This window comes from Nannospalax galili, unplaced genomic scaffold (assembly GCF_000622305.1).
Source record: "Nannospalax galili isolate Female #2095 unplaced genomic scaffold, S.galili_v1.0 scaffold413, whole genome shotgun sequence".
NCBI classification, from domain to species: Eukaryota; Metazoa; Chordata; class Mammalia; order Rodentia; family Spalacidae; genus Nannospalax; species Nannospalax galili.
In genome coordinates, this window is record NW_008333889.1 from 2,303,914 (window position 1) to 2,323,769 (window position 19,856).

General features: G+C 38.8%; 1 protein-coding gene across 2 annotated transcripts in view; it reads right to left on the reverse strand.

Moving 5' to 3' along the window:
* Positions 1-10,925: 10,925 nt before the first annotated feature.
* Positions 10,926-19,856, reverse strand: part of Ing3 (inhibitor of growth family member 3) — a 30,477-nt gene continuing 21,546 nt past the window's right edge. For both annotated transcript variants that reach the window (XM_008828884.2, XM_029561505.1), the window contains 3 exons: positions 18,100-18,292; positions 13,739-13,777; positions 10,926-11,474 (listed from right to left, as the gene is read on the reverse strand). In XM_008828884.2, the coding sequence (XP_008827106.1) occupies positions 11,358-11,474; positions 13,739-13,777; positions 18,100-18,292 (349 nt within the window). In that variant the 3' untranslated portion in view covers positions 10,926-11,357. The remainder of the gene's footprint in view (positions 11,475-13,738; positions 13,778-18,099; positions 18,293-19,856) is intronic.

A 19,856-nucleotide genomic window follows, 5' to 3' on the forward strand; every position in this document is an offset into this window, starting at 1 on the left:
TCATTCCAAGGCAATTGACATTGAGATGTTTTCACATGCATTTCTAATCTCTATATACATGACTATCACTGGTCACAGTCGGCTGTCTATCTGACGAGTGAGTTTGTAATCATGCTCAGATGCCGAGGAGCTCAGAAGGTGGCCGACTGTGACCAGTGAAAGAGAGTCTTTTATTGCACATCTAGTTCCTTTTGGTTTGGGGTGTGGACTGAGGGTACTTCTGAATATAGTTAAATCATTTTATTTCAAGATTTATTTGTTTTTGGTTTTAAAAAATATTTATTATTGTTATTCTATATGTATGAATGTATTGCCTGCATGTACATAAGTGTACCCATTTCATGCAATGCCTGTGGAGGTCAGAGAAGGCATTGGCTCCCTTGGAACTGGAGTTATAGAAGGTTTTTAGTTGCCATGTGGATGCTGGGAATCAAACCCACATCCTCTGTAAGAATAGCCAGTGCTCTTAAATCCCTGAGCCATCTCTCCAGATTTTGTTTTGTTTGTTTCATGGTGGTAGGGATCAATCCCAAAACCTTGAACATGCTATATAGGCATTTTACCATTGACAATATCTTCAGCCCTTGTTTTTTGAGACAGGGTCTCACTCTGTAGTCTGCGCTGACATGGGGGCTTGCTATGTAGCGCAGGCTGGCCTCAAACTTGCAATCCTTCTATTTCAGCTTTCTAAGTGCAAGGATTATGAAGAATGTATTTTAAAGGCATTAATTTGTTTAAAATATTTTATGTATTATTTTTAATTTTTTATATGTATGAGTGTATTGCCTGCATATAGGTAAGTGCACCTGTTTCATGCACTGTCCTTGGAGGTAAAAAGAGAGTGTTGGATCTCCTGGAACTGGAGTTACAGATGGTTGTTAGCTGCCATGTGGGTGCTGGAAACAAACCTTGTTTCTCTGCAAGAGCAGCCAGTGCTCTTACTGCTGAGCCATCCCTTCAGCCCTGGGATTAATTTGTTTAAAGTGGAAGATAAAAATCTATAACAAAGAAGATTCCAGTGTTGGGTCAAGGACTTTGGGAAAGTAATGCACCTGTCAGTCTCAGCTTTGTCATAAAATAGGGGCTTCCTGTTCAATAGGAGACCTCAAAGGTCACCTGGTGTTCTGAAAGCTTTGTTTGTAGAGACGTATCTCAATGTGAACTTCCTGTCTTCAGATGGTGGGCCTTCCTGGCTTCCTTCAGGGGCAGCTTTGCTCTTCAAGAAGGCCCTTGATCAAGATGGTGTAAAATCTGCCTGCAGCTACTCAAGGTGGTGTTGTGAAACGCTGCCAGAAGCGCTGGGTACCTAGAAAATCTGCCTGCTTTCCTTGTTCCTACCATAGCTCATGAAATATTCATAACTGTCCTCATACGCTTTGAACAGAAATTGGTGATTTTAAATGATGAGTTTTATATTAAATTCTCTACTCTTCAAAGGCACCATGTTAGGAGCTATGGAAAACAGAAGCCCTGTGACCAGTACTATAAATGACTGAACCATGATGAACACAATGATGAACTGGTCAGAGCAAAATATATAACAGTGTTAAAATCTGTGGCCCAACACATTAAAATACATGTATCACACATGTAACTTTCCATCATTTCCCAGGTTTCCAGTTTCCACTAAGACATTTGGTGACTTTTCATAGATAAACTCTTAAATACCCACTGGACTCCTCTGAGGCTCATCAGAAGAGGAAGGAGAAACAGTATGGACATTAGTTCAGGAGGTATCTTAGGAGTAGACCTTCAAATTAGCATGTCATTGTATTGATCAGAACCTACTGGAAACCTATTTGGAAAGTGTGATTTACTAACAAGTCCAAGAGAAAAAGGAAACACACAGCTGAGATGGAGATATGCCAAGTGTCATGGAGAAACAAAATAGGAAAGTCACATCTTTGAGGAGGTGCTCTAGAAACCTTCAGAAAAGTGGTCACCTCGCAGCTGGTCCTCAAAGTCCCAATTTCAGTCATTGCCAAAGGGAAACTATAGATTTTATGGCCCAAAGGAGAGTCACTAGAATAAAGTTGGAAAAGTGTTAGGAACAGATCAAGGATGGTTTTAGTAATTTTGAATTGGAGTCTATTTAGTCTTTATTGTCATCCAAGAAGATTCTTAATGGAAACTGTGGCTGTCAGGGCAGGAGGAACCCTTGCAACAATGTTCTACTACCATTGATATTAATTGAAAAAACACAAAATAAAGCCTCCTTTCTATTTCAGGTAGAAGAAAAATGACATGAGTCAAGGTCATGTGGTTATTCTGAGTGATGCAAAATATATAGATGATTGAATAGAATTGTTTATGTGAAATGTCATATTCTTCCTACATTCTTTGTCCCCTAGGAGGCAGATGCTATGCTCAGTTAAAATACATGCAAATGCTTTCATTAGGTTATTATGAACAAAGTTTTGTATGCTTGGAGCATGATTTTGTGTCAGATTTAATATTGTGCATCCTTTCATTTAAACTGAATGGCTTTCATCTATTACCTTTTATGGAGATGGCAAGAGCTCAGATTACAATCAGACTCATGTTCAGCTTTTTAAAAATTATTTATTTTTAAAATTTTATGTGTATGGGTGTTTTGCTTGAATGTATGAAAGTACACCTGTGTTTACAATGCCCAGAAGAGGGCATCAGACCAGAAGAGGGCATCAGAGTTACCGATGACTGTTAGCTGCCAGGTAGGTGCAGGGAACCAAACGTGGATCCTCTCCAAGAGCAGCTAGTGCCCTTAACTGCTGAACCATCTTTCAAGCCCCTCCCTCCGGTATGGTTCTTTTTTTCCTTTTTTAAATTTTTTCAAATTCCATGTTCTGATATTTAGAACCCTCCCATATCTGCACCACCCTAACTCCTCCCAAAATTTCCTGTTTATCTATCTATCTATCTATCTATCTATCTATCTATCTATCTATCTATCTATCATCTATCCATCTATCTTCTATCTATCTATCTATCTATCTATCTATCTATCTTCTATCATCTGTCTATCTTCTATCTAATCTCTATTTATTTTTTGTGCGTAGGCACATTGTTTTCATCTTCCGCCTTGTTTTTGAGGCAGGGTCTCTCCAGTTGTTTCTGCCCCTTTGTGGTGTACTCCAGGCTAGCCTGTGAGCTTCTGGCTGATTCTTTGTCTCTGCCTCCCATTTTTCAGATGCATATCTATCTATCTATCTATCTATCTCTATCTTCTATCTATCATCTATCTATCTATCTATCATCTATCTACTATCTATCTATCTATCTATCTATCTATCTATCTATCTATCTATCTATCAACATCTATCTATCATCTATCTACCCACCCACCCACCTGGTCAAGTTTATGTCCTTAAATGCCCTTCAATGTGGGTTCATTCACTGGAGCCTGGTCAACTTACCAAGAGTCTCACCCTTAAACCAGACTGAATTCCATCTTCTTAGCAGCCATCAGTTGCCAGTAGTTCTTCAGGTAGGGTTGGGGTTTCCTACCCACGTCCCCATGTCTATGTTGGGATTTTGTCTGGCTTGAACTTTCATGGGACTTATACATGCTGTCACCACTGCAGTGAATTCATATGAGTACTGAGGAGCTGTCTGTTTCTGGAAAACAATCTTACAATCTTTCTTGCCCCTCTTGCACAATGATCCTTGAGCCTTGGGATGCAGAAATTTTACATACGTGTTAATTCAGGGATAATCATTCTGCAGTCTCTTATTCTCTGCACCTTGGTCAGTTGTGGTACTGTGTGTTAATTACCATCAACTTAGAAGGAAGCTTCTCTAATGAGAGTTTAGAGATTCAGTGTTAATCTATGGGTTTAACAATAAGTCATTAGAAATCAGTTTAATACCATTATTTAATAGAATAACTGTATTAGGTGCTCTTCCATGTCCTGTGAGCTGTCTAGCCTCAGGCCGAACTGAGCTTGGAGACACATGCCTCAAATCCTGTACTTGGGAAGCAGAAGTAAACAGATCTCAGTCTGGTCTACATAGCGAGTTCGAGCCTAGCTGGGGCTATTAGTCAATGAAACCCTGAAACACTTCTGTATTTTCCAGCAATGCTGAATGCAGTCAACACTTATAAAGTGTTTAACTCACTTCCAGTTCAACTTGCTTCTCTCAAAATCACTATGTGGAATCACTTTTTGTTCAAGCTATGGATTTCAATTTAATAGAACTTTTTTTTCAAATTTTAAAAAGTTTTATTATTTTTATTCTGTATGAGTGTATTGCCTGCATGTATGTAAGTGCACCTGTGTAGTGTAATGACCAAGGAGGCCAGAAGAGGGTGATGGATTCCCTTGGAACTGCAGTTCCGGATGACTGTTAGCTACCATGTGGGTGCTCAGAATTGAACCCGGGTCCTCTGCAAGAGCAGGCAGTTCTCTTAACCCGAACCATCTCTCCAGCCCTCAAATTTAATAGAACTTTTTAATAGAACTTTTTGTGGATTTAATTTTCCCTGGGTGATGGTTTTAATCTTCCTTTCCAACAGTCCCAGGCCTGCTCCTGGAGTGTTGACTAGTACTAGCAGATGACAAATATCTGAGGATGGTGTGAGAGGTGAAGGCTGCAGTGCAGTGGAGAGCTGCCTTCTTCCTTAGCATCCACCTAATTACACGTGGAAGCAAAATGTGGCAGAACTTCACACTCATGATCTCTACATTATTTTTTCATTTATGTAATATTTTTTTATGTGTATGAGTGTATTGCCTGCCTGCATGTAAGTGCACCCATGTCATGTAATGCTTGAGGAGGTCACAAGAGGGCATCAGATCCCCTGAACTGGAGTTACAGATGGTTGTTAGCCACCATGTGGGTGCTTGGAATCAAACCTGGGTCCTCTGCAAGAGCAGCCAGTGCTCTTGACCACTGAACCAGCTCTCCAGCGCCCATTTTAATTTTTTTAAACTGGCGTATCTTGCAATGTGTACATTTCTTTTTGTTGTTCTTTTGGTTTTTGAGATAGGGTCTCCCCGTAGCCTCAGCTTGCTTGGAACTCATTACATAGACCAGGCTGGCCTTGAACTCACAGACAGCAGCCTGCCTCTGTCTCCCCAGTGTTGGGATAAAGGCATGCGCCATAACACCTGGCCTGCAATGTGTACATTTCTAGGTGAACAATCTCTCCAGATGAAGCAAAGCTTCTGAGTTAAATGATTTTAAATTGCTCTCTAGAACTGGAGCCTGCCCATATAAGAACACTTGGTGCTGCCTTAAAATGAGACGTCTGCTTGCTTCACAATTTTGATTGGTCCTTTTACTTTCCACAACTCCATCTTTACAGGCATTTAAAAATATATTTATTTTTTAAATTAGGTGTATGTGTTTGTGTTTGCCATGTGTACCTGAGTGCAAGTGCCCACAGTGGTCAGAGGTGTTGGTTCCTTCTTGAGCTGGAGTTACAGGTGGTTGTGAGCCACATGGCATGGGTGCTGGGAACTGGACTCGGGCCCTCTACAAGAGCAGCTCATGCTCTTAAACCCAAACCATCTCTTCAGCCCACTTTATAGCTATGCATTTTGAAGTAGCTTACACTGGTATCAAAAATTTTTGCATCACATGTGTGCTATATTTTATTTCCTAGTGTTCCAATGTCCCTGCACAGTGTAAGCTATTTCATGCTGAAAGTATTTTGCCTACCTCTGTGCCCCTATTAGGTCAAACAGTGTCTACCAGCAAGTGACTGCTTTAAAAATTTCTATTTGTAGAAATGTATGTATTACTGATTGAAATATTTTGCACTGTAATATTTGGCAGTTTCTAGACATTTTGTGTTGTCACAACTGGCACTGGAGCACTTATGGCACAGATGCCATTGACTTCTAGTGTACTGATGTCCGTGGTCCTGCTAAGCGTGCCCTCCAATGAGTAGGGCAGTTCTGTGACAGTCACTGTTAGAAAATGTCTGAAGTTCTGAGGCTAAGGATTTCAAATTTAACCAAAGGGATGGTTGTTGCCTAATTTCCACCAGTGGCTGTCTAAAATTTGTCTGTTACTTTTGTTGGGGTAGTGATACTATTTGGCTTCCTTCAGAACAAAAGTTGCCACACTGGTATAAAGCCAGAATCTGTTCTTAACAGTTTAATAATATAGAAAATATTATTAAATTTAGCTTTTGTCACACAAAAATACCAAATTACATTCTTAGTAGAAATCTCATTTGTGTTCTCTATAGATCTGCAGTACAGGATTCTTTGGAAAGCACAGTAGTTTTTTAATGTATTAAATCACAATTTGACTTTCCTTTCTTCAGTCCTTTTCTCCTTTCCTTTCTCTTTCCCTCCCTTCCCATCATTTTCTTTTAAGTAATTCAAGAATCCATTTCCATTTTCTGAAAATAAAAATTATTTCCGAATTTTCCTATCATTCATTAATTTGCCACAAGTCAAAGTGGTTGGGGGCATTACCTGTGGCATTCATTAGGTAATCTGTATGGGTAAGACAGCAGCATTCCTTGACTGAATGCGGTTCTTCAGTCATGTGTCTACAATATAAAGGTCCTTTCCATATCTGACCCAAACCATAAGATCAATACATATGTTGAATTATTTTTCTTTTCAACAGATAACTGAACTTCCCTTTAAAATGTCTGCAAATGACAACCACAACAAAGTGAATGTGTTGGTCACAAGTGGAAAATCTATAAAAAACTATCTTTATAAATAATCCCTCACATTCGAGAAAATAATTGGTTCCATTCCAGATCGAAGTATAAATGCTTTAAGAATATGAACATAAATTTTGATAAATTCTAATGGGGCATTCTGGGGAAAACAAACTAAAACCTACTAATCAGTTATTAGCTGGTCTCTCTGATTCACACTCACAGTTATGTAGCATTCCTGGTGGGCCTGTTGCATCACATTTAACAAGTATATCCTTTTCCTTTCCCTTCCTACCTATTACAATTATTCTTATTTTAATGTTCCAGCATACAGAGTCTGTTCACTGGAGCAGATTTAACAATGCAAGAAGCATTAAACCATGATCATTAGTTATTTTCTGCTACTGCATTAAGGTTGTGAATTTTTAAATGAGCTCCTCTTTAAAATTAGTGACCACACAGCTTCCAAAACAGTTATTCTTAGTCACTAACAAGGTGAGTAGATAGACACGGGGAATCGAAGGAGAAGAGGCCAACAAGCATATACATTCCTATCTTCACGTCCCACATGGGCTCCATGTCCCAGCAAATCTCGACTTGTTACAAGCAGCAGAAAGTGAAAATGAACTAGGCTTCTAGCTTCCTTTGCTGGGAGTGAAGAAAGTAAAGTAGGACACTGGATTAATTAAAAACAGAATCATCAGGCTCTGAAAAATATATTCAGAAATTATTAAATTTCTTTCAAATAAGTTTTTTTAAAAATCATGCTTAGGGTTTTAACAAATAGTTAAATATTCATTTATAAGTATACATGACTTGGGGCTGGAGAGATAGCTCAGTGGTTAAGAACACTGGTTGTTCTTGCAGAAGGCCCAGGTTCGAATCCCAGCACCCACATGGCAGCTAACATTCCAGTCCCAGGGGATCCGAAAGCTTCTTTTGACCTCCATAGGCATTGCAGGACATGGGTACATTTACTTACATGCAGGCAATACACACATACACATAAAATAAAAAATAAATAAAAAAAATTTATAAGCCATACATGACTTACTACTTTAAAATACAAACAGCCAGAAAGGGGCATATTTCATCCTTCTGCCAAGTTTCCATTAAAACCAAAAATCTAGTCTATTCATCTGTAAATCAACTTTAACATTTCTCTAACACAATCAAATCATAAATAGACTAGGTCAAAATCATAAATTGATTGTGCCATTTATACTCTTATCTAAACAAGAAAACTTAAAACATCTTGACTAGCAATTCTAATTTACTCTTCAGTAACTCAGTGTAGGGCTGGTGACATGGCTAGAGGGGGAGAGACACTTGCCTGCAAGCCTGCAGACCCGAGTTCAATCCTAAGAAACCCTGTAAAGTTGGAAGGAAAGAAGTGACTCCACAAAACTGTCCTCTGACTTCTACATGCACACCATAGTACATGTGCCCACATACACATCATACGTACACATGTATGCATGTGTGCATACACACACACACAGACATAACTACTAAAAAATTTATCCACCTTACACTTAACATTTAGCAATTTCCAAGTTACAGACTAATTTAAGTCATCCCTGCTTATAACTGTAAGCATATCAATGATTTCAGTAACCTGTTAATCATGGCTAACCAACAATGGGTAAATATTCTCCCCATGACTGTTAACTATCCCCTGGTGGAGTAAAATGCTCTTCATAAACCAAGTGTCACTGAGGTTCTGGATTCTTCTGACAATGATCTACTTACCACAGGTCCAACTGGTGTTCCCGGAATGCATATGCTAGGTCTTTAGGACCCAGTTCAAATGGTTCATCCTTAGGTCTCCTTCACTGCTGCAATAATTCCTTGCTTCTCCACTTTCCCATAGTGCTTTTTACATTCACAGGAACATTTACTAAATGTCACAACTCTGTGTTAGCATGCCAGCTTCCCCGACTTCCCTCATCAACACACACATGCCTTAACGTATGTGTTCTTGGCATCTAGAATACATTTATAATGATAGACATTTTTGAGTTTTCTTTTAAGAGCCCATGTGCTAAAAATAATTTAATGTGAGAAAGAAAACTGCAATATCTACATATCCAAGTATCTTGCTTCTTATAAGTTTAGCAGACACTGATTTATCAAAGTTAACAAGATCAAGAAGACCATTTCTAAGATCCAGCCACCAAGGGCCCAAATTACATCAACCTAACATCATTAAAACCTAAACTACATGATTTGCTTTAATGAAGGAATGAGCCTAAAATTTGACTGTCCTTAAAAATAGTTACTGTATGGTTATCAAACACTCAGCTTCATGTAGGCATTTAATTAAATCATTTATTGCTTCAAATATCACCATGAACATTTAAATATATATTCCACAGCAGTAAGGCCTCATTTTTTTCACTGCCTATAGACTGTGAACTCACAATTTGACCTTCTGTCCCACCAAATGTTATAAGAGTTTTGTACAACAAAGATTCTGAATGTCCTTGGTGTAAATGTAACAAAAAATATTAGTTGCTGGCAATGTTTTCTTTAACGAGGTAGCTCCACGTTTGGTCATATATACATATGTATAGATATACATACACCTATATAAGTAGGTATAGAATTTAGAACAGGTTCCACCACCCATTACTGTTTAACGTAAAGTTTTGATTTACTTTTTATATATGGTTTCTAAAGTAGTGTTTCAGTTCAAAACTTGCCACAGTGTTTTCTGAGTGAGTTGGTTAGGACTGGAATTTGGAGACTGAATTGGGGCTACAGAAGCTGAACATAAGGATGCTCCTGACTCAACACAGGGAACTTTCTCCTAAAACAAGGCTGTAAGAAAGATTTCCTCTGATCAATTCTCATAATGCAAATCAGTTTGGAAAAGCCACAATGTTTAACTACAGGATGTAAGTGATTTACATCTGAGAATCTCCAGGTAGTATACCTGAACTAACTAAACACTACTATATATTACTTAAGAATTATGAAATCTCCATGAAAATATTATCATGAAATCACTACCTCTGTGACAACATAAAATCCTAATTACCCACATATGAATCTGTCTTTAGGGACTGGCACAATTACAAAGTCTGTGATAGTTCAGCATCACAAGATCTCAAAGCTACAAGAGGCTCCTGAGTTCTATGTAGTCCCCACCCTTTGGGTAGCTCTGCATAGATTTACAAACTACCATTTGAATAAGTTCTACAAGATATAGTTTTCATTAAAGAAAAAATCTGATGGACCGCATACATTCAATACAAAGAAAATATGACATTATAACAATCTTTGAAGTTTTGAGGATTTTTTTCCTCTACAAGATAACATATTTTAGGGGTTGGGGATTTAGGTCAGTGGGAGAGCACTTGCCTAGCAAGTGCAAGGCCCTGGGTTCGGTCCTGAGCTCCAGAAAAAAAAAAAAAAAAAGACAACATATTTTAAATAAAACCCCCACTATGTAAAATGTCTCATTTAAATAGCACTTACAGAATAAGACCTTAGGAGTGCTTTGAAGACATCCTACAATCAGCATCATCCTGGTTTCATGAAGCCCACAGTAATGGAAAATTTGAATTAACTGTCATCTCATGTCATAGAATTAAAACACCTGAATTCTAAACTCCAATCCAGAGGTGTCCTCACTCATGCTGGCCACAGAACCACCAGTCCAAACATCTACAGCCATGACTTTCATTTTATCTGCTGTAATTAGGTTTCTTTTATATCCCTTAGAATGAAGGCAAAGCCAGGGAAATAATCCAGAAAAATACACTGACAGTTCAAATTTACATTAAATATGTTCTTCCCTTATTCTCATAACACAATTTCCAACCACTAATTATAGAGATCATCATTCTATATGCTGGGCCTTTGTTATTTTTTTTAATTATGAAAATTAGAAATTAACTGCAGTGAAGAAATTTTCATAATGAAGTACATAAAGTATAAATACAAATAATTTTTTAAAAAACTTTATTTTAACACCTAATACAATTCCAATTTTAAGGATTACTCGCACAAAAAAATAAACACATTTGGTATAAAAATGTATCACTTTAACGCCCTTTCCCCCATAGTTCCCCGCCCCCACCCTCTTGAGCTGCACTCTATCTGGATGCAGAAACATATAAAGACTAATGGCACAAATCAGTTTCACCTACAAGAGTTTCTGTTTATGTACCCAGGTACTCTAGAGGACACCAGCCCACTTTATCACATGAACCAATTCCTTCAGCCTGCTGAATTAGTTTCACAAAGAAACAAAGTTTATATAAAGGCATCTTAAAAACCATTATCTTAAATCCTTTTTAGAAGGATTGACTTTTTTGCAACCATTTATATACAGTGTAACATAACAGCTCTGGAGTACAGTACATGCAGCAGAATATACCTGTTGAATATAAAATACTTTTCTTAAAATCTTCATCGTTGGAATCTTTGAAGTCTACATTATAGAATGCCCATTACTGAGAAAATGGTTGAGGAGTACAAATGTCTGCATATGTTGGCCACAGAAATAATCCAAGGCTAACTGGAATAATATTCATAGCACACCAGGAGTGCATAAATAATTTACTTACATTATTAAAATACAACTCATAAAATTCAAGTTCAAGATCTTATAGGATTGTCTATGGAAATCCTTTAAGTGGCTGCCTGGAAATGAGTTGTGTCTTCTTTCTGTGTCTTATGTTTTAAGAGTCCTGTATAAAATGCCAAGCCCAGGTTCCTCCTCCCCAGCGAGGTGGCACCTCTATTTGTGTCGACTGCCTCTTCTCTTCATGGCGGCGGTGCACTGGGGACAGTACCACTTCCCTTTCGGGGCTTCTGTCAAGCCAACACACCCGTAGTGGAACCATTCTATTGGGCACTAGAAAGCAAAATTAAAAAAAAAAAAGGTTTGGTTTGCCTAGAGAATAGACAGTACTAAAACATGCTCAGGAGACTGAATACTTTATTTAACCCAAATCAGATTGTGACACTGGAATTCCTGCGTCTCGATAATGACTTAGAGATCACTAAAGTTCAGCTGATCACTTCACGGATGACAAAATGGCAACAGAGGAGAATCACTCATCTTTGACAAAGGAAGGTAAGAGACTGCTGGCCTCCAACACCAAAGAGTGAACTGAAATTCACTCATTTTATAAACTTGCATAGTAGGTAATACCATCTTTCAACAACAAAAGATTAGTCTTTTATGAAGAAGTAAAAAGGTTCTAAAGATTTTTAAAAAACATTCAGCCTTAATTGGTCTCTTACAGAGTAGAATGAGCTAGACGTAACTAGATGCAGAAAGCTGGTGACAGGGCACCCTGTCTGGGTGTTCTATTCCTAGAGATGTAGAGAAATACTTTCTGAAACATACTAAGAAATTCTCACTTCTGTGGGAAATCTGGGCACTCAGAAGGCCACAAGAGGAGCAAGAGGAATCCCAGAGGACACAATTGGGACATGGGTCTCATTTGTCACTTTCATTATGCCTGCAATGGGAACTAACAGTGGTGATCTTGGCATGTGATGCAATGTTGACTTCCCAACAACCACCAGTAGCTCACAAGTGACTACACAGGTGGTGGGGTGGGCCTGTCCCCTTCTGCAAGAATACAGTGCACCCACCCTGTCAGGGGATGAAACACACAATGTCACTGCAGCAGGCCCAGCTCTACTGCTCTTCAGATTGTTTGGCCAATTTTAAACTCTGGTTAACCTTAGAATTCCTACATACTCATGTCTCTGCTGCCCTGGATTTCATAGTTGTTACTCCTTTGAAGTAAGAGTGGGAAAAATGGAGGCTGTGCTGTGAGGTAGTCAAGGAATGAGTCATATTGAGTCTACAGCAATGGTGTCAGCGTACACAAGTCCCATGAAAACTCAAGCAGACAAAAACCCTGCATAGAACTTGGGAAATGGACAGCAGACCCTAATCTCAGCTAAAGAAATATTGGCAACTGATTACTGCTAGGTGAGGGAGAGTTGATCTTCCTAAGGGGGAACTCTACATAAGCTGACTAGATCCTAGGAGATGAACTTGCACTCAGGAACACCTGGGAACACTAACTTGATACAACAAGCCTTAACACAAAGGACAAAATGTATGAATTCCAGCATGGGGGCTATGGGAGGGTGGCAGTGGGGATGAGGGTATAAAGATGATTAAGACTGATTGAGATGTTCTGTATGAAATACACAAAAATTCAATAAAAAATTAAAAATTAAATGCAACAAAAAATATGTTCTTGGCATTTAATAAAGCACCTATCTTTAACTCAAATTAAATTACGCTTCCTCTTGTGGTTTGAGTATGAAATATTCCCTACCGATTGATCACTTTGTTCCCAGCTGGTAGGGCTGTTTGGGAAAGTTATGGAACCTTTAGGAGATGGAATCCTGTTAGAGGACGTACATCGGCTGGGCGTGGATTTTGAGGTTTTACAGCTGGTGCCACTTCTACTTCCTGTTCTCATGTTCTACTTCCTATAGAAATGCAATCACTGTCTCCTGGCTGTCAGGTGTCCTGGACTCAGGCTCCTGCTGCCACGCCCTTCCTGCCATGAGGGACTGTATCCCTCTCCAAAACAAGCCCTTTCCTCCCTAAATTGCTTTTTATCAGGATACTGGATCAGAGCAACAGAAAAGTAACTAATATACTTCCTCAGAAGGAATTCCTTCCTTTCAAACCACGCTTCTTTTCCCCATCAGAGTAGCTCTTGTCAATGGTCATAGGTAGGAATATACTAGTGAGAAAGAAATGACCCACATTAGGTTTTATATCCTTAAGCATCATTTTCCTGAAAGACTGTATTAAAGCCTCATTTCTTCAATGTGACAAGTGGCCTAGACTCCAGTACAGTATCTTTCACAAAAGGGAAGGCTAGTAGTACTTAGAATTGTCAAACACAGCACTTCTGAAGAATCTAACCTGAACATAACACTAAAAAACTAGCTTGAAAACCTTAAGTAGGGAACTCACTGAAGGACACAATCCTGATGAGGACAAGAAGCTGCTTCCATTAAGATAATACAATTATTAGAAATGAAAATCTGACTCTCAGGAGACAGTATAAGGAAAATACTCAACTGTCAACAACCTCCAACTTTATCCATTCCCAAACAGAAAAATTTAATACTCACATCTTGGTTATCACATCCCACCATCTCGCCATAGGATACCTAATTGAAAAGAAAATTAGATAAACTTATAATTATGCAACAAGCATTTAAATTTAAATTAGTTGTTTATGGTGTTAGAGAATACACAGAAATTCACTGAATACATAAGTAAGTTGAAACTGGATATACAGTTTGTTGTTGTTGTTATTTTCCTAAAAAACTATGGGGGCAAGGAAAGAAGTTAATTTCAGAAAATACCTGCTCTATGAAAGCCTGAAAGAATTTGTTAAGTAAGCCAAGGAGACTGGAAGTCACATTTGTGGTAGGCCTCATGGTAAAATTGTAACATTCCTTTCTGGTTATTTACCAACTAATGGATTTTACTTCCTCTGGGGTCTCCTTTGGGTCAACAATTCAATGAAACTTCCAAATACACTTCCTACTCTGTGTGCATGCAAGTATACGCGTGTCTATGTGTGCACATGCATGTGCATGTGTATGTGTATGTACGTGAACACATGCATATGTGCGCATCAGTGTCTGCATCGTGTGTGTGCTGGTCTGTGTACCTGTGTGCATACGTGTGCCTGTGCATGTGTGTGCCTGTGTATGTCTGTATGCATGCATGTGTGGAGACCAGTGGTGTACACCAGGTGTCTTCCTCAATCAGTCTCCACCCTATTTTTGAGACAGGATCTCTCACTACACCTGGAACTCACCAATTAGACTAAACTGGCTGCCCAGTAAGCTTCAGGGATTCCCCCTCTCCACCTCCCCAGCACTGAAATTACAAGTGCAAGCTGCCATACTGGACTTTTTGTGCCCACCGTTTTACAAGAGCCATGGGGAACCAATGTCGGGTCCTTGTGCTTACACAGCGTACACTCTACCCACTGAGTTACCTCCCCAGACCACCTTTCTCATTTTTTTCTTGTTTTCCATGAACAGCACTGAAGTCATCTGAGCCTCAGTTGCTTTTCAGACAAGGTTAATAAGGTGGCATTTTCTGAGTCTCAGCTAAAATGAGAGCATGTGGTTCTATGCACAGGGACATCATCTATATATGGGTAGATATGGGTAGCAAGTTTGGGTCAGGGGGCTCAATTTTTCCCTCAAAGATTTTGGAGACATATCCACCTTCTAGTTTTTAAGTGTTATGGAGGAAAAATCTAGGGTCAATCTGATTTTGTTCTTTTGTAGGTAGTCTGCTTTAATTGTCAGGGTGTTTTATTTAAAGAATTTGTTTTTCTTAATCACTGATAATAGAAAAAATAGTCTATCAGGTGATAGTAGAACAGCTAACAAGTGTTAATTAAAAAATTAGACTAGCAACACATATCATTAAACACAGTAAATGCACAGATTAAAGACTCAGTGTGAGAACCTGAGGTGGGCGGGGGAGGGGGTAGGCAGACAAACGCACAAAGCTGAAGAAAACATGGGATGGAGCTACAGGATGAAGGTCAAAAGCACAGAAAGCATTTTCATTTTTGCATGGTTTTTGCTGTGCTGGGGATCAAACCCAGGGTCCCACATATGAGAGTCAAACAGTGTATCGCTGAACCACATATCCCCAGCCCTTGAGAGAAAGCATTTTTGTTTGTCTGTGTTGTTTTGAGACTGGGTCTCAGGATATAGCCCTAGCTGGTCTGAAACTGGCTATGCAGATCAGACTAGCCCTGAACTCAAGAGATCCCCCTTCCTATATTTCCAGAATGCTGGTATAAAGGTAGGCATCCAATGCCTGGCATAAGAGAAAAAAAAATTTTTTTTTTTTTTGGTCTTTTTGAGACAGGGTCTCCCTATAGCCACAGCTGACCTGGCGCTCGCTAGATAGAAAAGGATGGCCTTGAACTCACAGAGATCCGCCTGCCTCTGCCTTCCAAGTGCTGAGACTAAAGGCATGCGCCACCACGCCTGGCGAGAAAGCATTTTTAAGAGTACAATAACACATGGATGGCTTCATCAAGAAAAATAATCTGATAACAATAATGTGAAATTGAAATTGTATAACAGAAACATAAAGGAAGCAAAATGCTCATAATGTGCATAACAAAACAACAGGAAATTCAGCTGACACTATTAGGAGTTAGTTTATACAAATATAAAATGGGTTAAAAAGATCCAAGCTTAGCCCTAAAGTCAATTAAAATAATCATGTAATACAAAACTTTCAAACTGGTGCATAGTTTTTCTAAAAAAATATTTTATGGGCTGGAGAGATGGCTCAGCGGTTAAGAACACTGACTACTCTTGCAGAAGACCCAGGTTTGATTCCCTGCATCTACATGGCAACTAACAACTGTCTGTAACTCCAGTTCCAGGGGACCCAACAGCCTCGTCTCTCCTCCGCGGGCATTGCATGACATGGGTGCACTTACCTACATGCAGGCAATACATACAATTTTTATGTGTATGCATATATTGCCTGCATTTAGGTGAGTACACCCACATAGTGCAATGACCGCAGAGAACAGAAGACTGTCAAATACCCTGGAACTGGAGTTATGGACAGTTGTTAGCTGCCATGTGGATGCTGGGATTCGATCCCTGGTCTTCTGCAAGAACAGTCAGTGTTCTTAACTACTGAGCCATCTCTCCAGCCACCCTGGTGCATAGTTTTTAAGAGAAAATAATATTCAGGGTTGGACAGGGCTTAGGAAATGCTATGCACATCACTTTTAGATAACGTATTTTTAGGAATATACTGGTAGTCTACATCAAACATCTATAACTTCATTTTATTTATTTATTTTTATTTTATGTGTATAAGTGTTTTGCCTGCATGTATCTACATGCACTTGGTCATGCATAAATGCACCCATCTCATGCAATGCCTGTGGAGGTCAGAGAGGGCATCAGATCCTCTGGGACTGGAGGTAAGGATGGTTGTTAGCTGCCATGTGAGTGCTGGGAGCTAAACCTGGAGCCTCTGCAAGAGCAGCCAGTGTTCTTAACCATCCAGCCATCTCTCCAGTCACGTATTTTAATGGATCAATACAAAGTGAGTACAAAATGAATTATATTAGACACAGTAGTTATTATAAAATCATTTGTAATTTAAAGATTTTTATTATTTTTTAATCATATGTGTGTTGGTTTGTGGGTATGTGCATGTGAGCGCAGGGGTCTGTGGTGTCCAGAAGAAGGCATTAGATCCTCTGAAGCTGGACTTACAGGTGGTTGTGAGCCACCCAACATGGTTGCTGGGAACTGAACCTCAGTCCTCTGCAAGAGCAGTTATACATTCTTAACAAGTCAGCTGTCTCATTTTTAATTTAAAAGAAATAAAAACTTCAACACAATCTATAAACTATGTATTAACAAAATGAATTAGGGTGCAAAGTACTAGAGATTATCTTTGAGAAGATTTTTAAAAAGACCTTCAGGAAAAATCATGTTTAGTTTAATCTAATTTAATGAAAAGAAGGTAGTGTGGGGCTAGAGAGGTGGTTCAGCAGTTAACAGCACTAGCTACTCTTTCAGAGGACCTAGATTCGAATCCCAGCACCCACATGGTGGCTAATGAATGTTTGTTACTCCAGTTCCAGGGGATCCAACGCTCTCTTCTGTCCTCTGCAGGCATTGCATGACACCGGTGTAGTTACATACATGCAGGTATAACACTCATACACATAAAATCAAAATAAATAAATTAAAAAAATTTTTTAAGAAAGTTATGAAAGAGTACATATCACGAGTCTTACTGTCAAACTCATAGACACATACAAATATACAGACATCTATATATATTATACATATATAACTATTAGGGAATGTATGCTGTATCCTTCCAAAATTAATACATTAAAGTCATAACACCCTGTACCTGAACTTCGGGACTGTGAAGAGTGGTCAAGGTTAAAGTAAAGACCAAATGTGACACTGCCAGTGGCCGTATGGGAACAAATACTTGGAGCTGGCACATGCTTGCCTGTCTGTAGGAAGTGATCCCTCTCTTTGCCCAATGAGTACCAAATGAGAAGGCAACTGTCTACAAACTAGAAAGAGTAGCCTTGTGAGGAACCTAATCAACTGGCACCTTATCTTGAACGTCCCAGCCTTCAGAACTGGAAGAAGAGAAACTGCTATGAAAGCCATGCGGCCATGGTACACTTCATCAGCTAATACGTAGACAAGCTATAGACGGGTGGGGCATCAAAGCATCTCTTCACAGGTTTTATGTGAGGGCAGAGATTATGTGTATCTCACATTTTTCTTTATATTCTTTACATTTATTGGAAATATGCTACTTATTTAAGAAGAAAATTATACAAGTAAAGCAAGAGTATTTTAACTGAGATACAAACAAAGCACTTAAAAATGATATAGCTATCTTCTTTTTTGTTTATCCAGACTGGTAGACACACACTAGACTTTACCTGATTACAGATGCAATATCGGGGTTCATTTGGGTCATAAGTCCAGTCAACTTGACTGTTGGAATCGGACTCGGGTACTACTGTTGTTTGCTGGGAGACCTCTTGTACTACTGTGGAAGATGATGAACACGAGGATAAGGAAGAGGAAGAGGAAGAAGAGGATGACTGCTGACTTGAAGATTTGGTGTTGTTCCTGGAAAAAAAAAAACATCAAAGAAGGATTGGATTTATTTGTTCATTTCAAGAGGTTAGTCGAGAGTCAATCCTAGTAAGTGATATGAAAAGAAAGTGCACCAAGCTGATGTCTAAGTTAAGGGTGCTGGGAAAAAACAAAACAAAACAAAAAAAAAACCTGATTTAAAAGCAACTAGCTTAGAGCAAAGAAAAGCAACACTACTTTTAATATCTTACTTTTATTCAGAATTTTTGTTTCCTGGAGAATTAAATTTTTATTGAAAATAAAATTCTCTTTTTAAATGTTTCAATTTTTGGGCTAAAAATGCACAAAAATTCAATAAAAAATATACTGAAAAAACTTTTCAACCTTAAAAGAATATGTTAAGATTAAAGTTATGATCTATAGTTGACTTAAAACATTGGTAGCATTCACAAAGGCTAGCTATCTCACTGATTTATCTTTCTAAAGTAAGCTGAATTTCTTTATCAAAACCTAAATATAAACAGAGCCCCGAGCCTACCATGTACAGGACAAGGAGCCTAGAGGTCTGAAATGTATGAGTTGTTTACCACCAGCTCTACTCTAATTAAAGTTCTAAAATATAAATTTTTTATAAGATGTTACATTAAATTAAGGAAGTTAAAGTCAATTTTTAAGGTGCATGATAGTTGTCAATATTGTAGATTGATCATTCTTTAAAAAATTATGATAGAAAAATAATATATTAAAAGAGCCAGGGAGGTAAAGGGAAAGAAGGAACCCGAGAGAGAACAGTAAGGGACAGGTATTACTAAGTGAGAAATGTGTAAAATGGGGGTAGTTAAATGCGAGGGGAGCGGGAGGGTTATACAAGGAACTATGGGGATAAAAGGGAAGAAGGTGCTCAAGGACCACAGCAGCAGGAATTATTAAGGGAGAAATGGGGAAAATGGGGACACTTTAAATAGGAAGGGTGGAGGGGGGATAAGACAGGGAAGGAGAGAAGAGATATAATACCTAGCTAGTGTAAAAAACCAGAGGGAATTCTATTAGTCCAAAAACCTACTGAAAAATTACACATACAATGTATCTCTACATGAGTCCATGAGTATAGCTGAAGTCTACATAACAAGAAACAGTGCCAGACAGGAGAAACCTTCCTTTGAGTTGTTGGCCAGGTTGGCCCAAGAGACTCAAAACTACACAGGCTATTGCCACAGCCCTTGATTAACTCCCAGAACTTGAAGGTAAGACCCTATTGTTGAAGACAGGACATACTTTGTGCACAGGATTTGGAGCAACAGAGCTGGAACCGACCTGGAAGCCACCTCTCCTGAAGACTAGCTCTCATAGCTTTGGAGAGCACTACGCCAGTTGGTAAGGGAAAAGATCAATTGATGGTCCAGCCCCAGCTTCAAGGCCTAAAAACCACATCAATCACCAGCACAGCAAACAACATTAGTGCAGTAATGGCACTTTTATATTGGGGGTAATCAACAGCTACCTATTGGATTTAAAGCCCACTCAATGGGAGGAAACTCAGGTGTAGTACTGTAAACAAAGCCAAATACACATAGCTGGAGAGGTCATAGATCTTAGA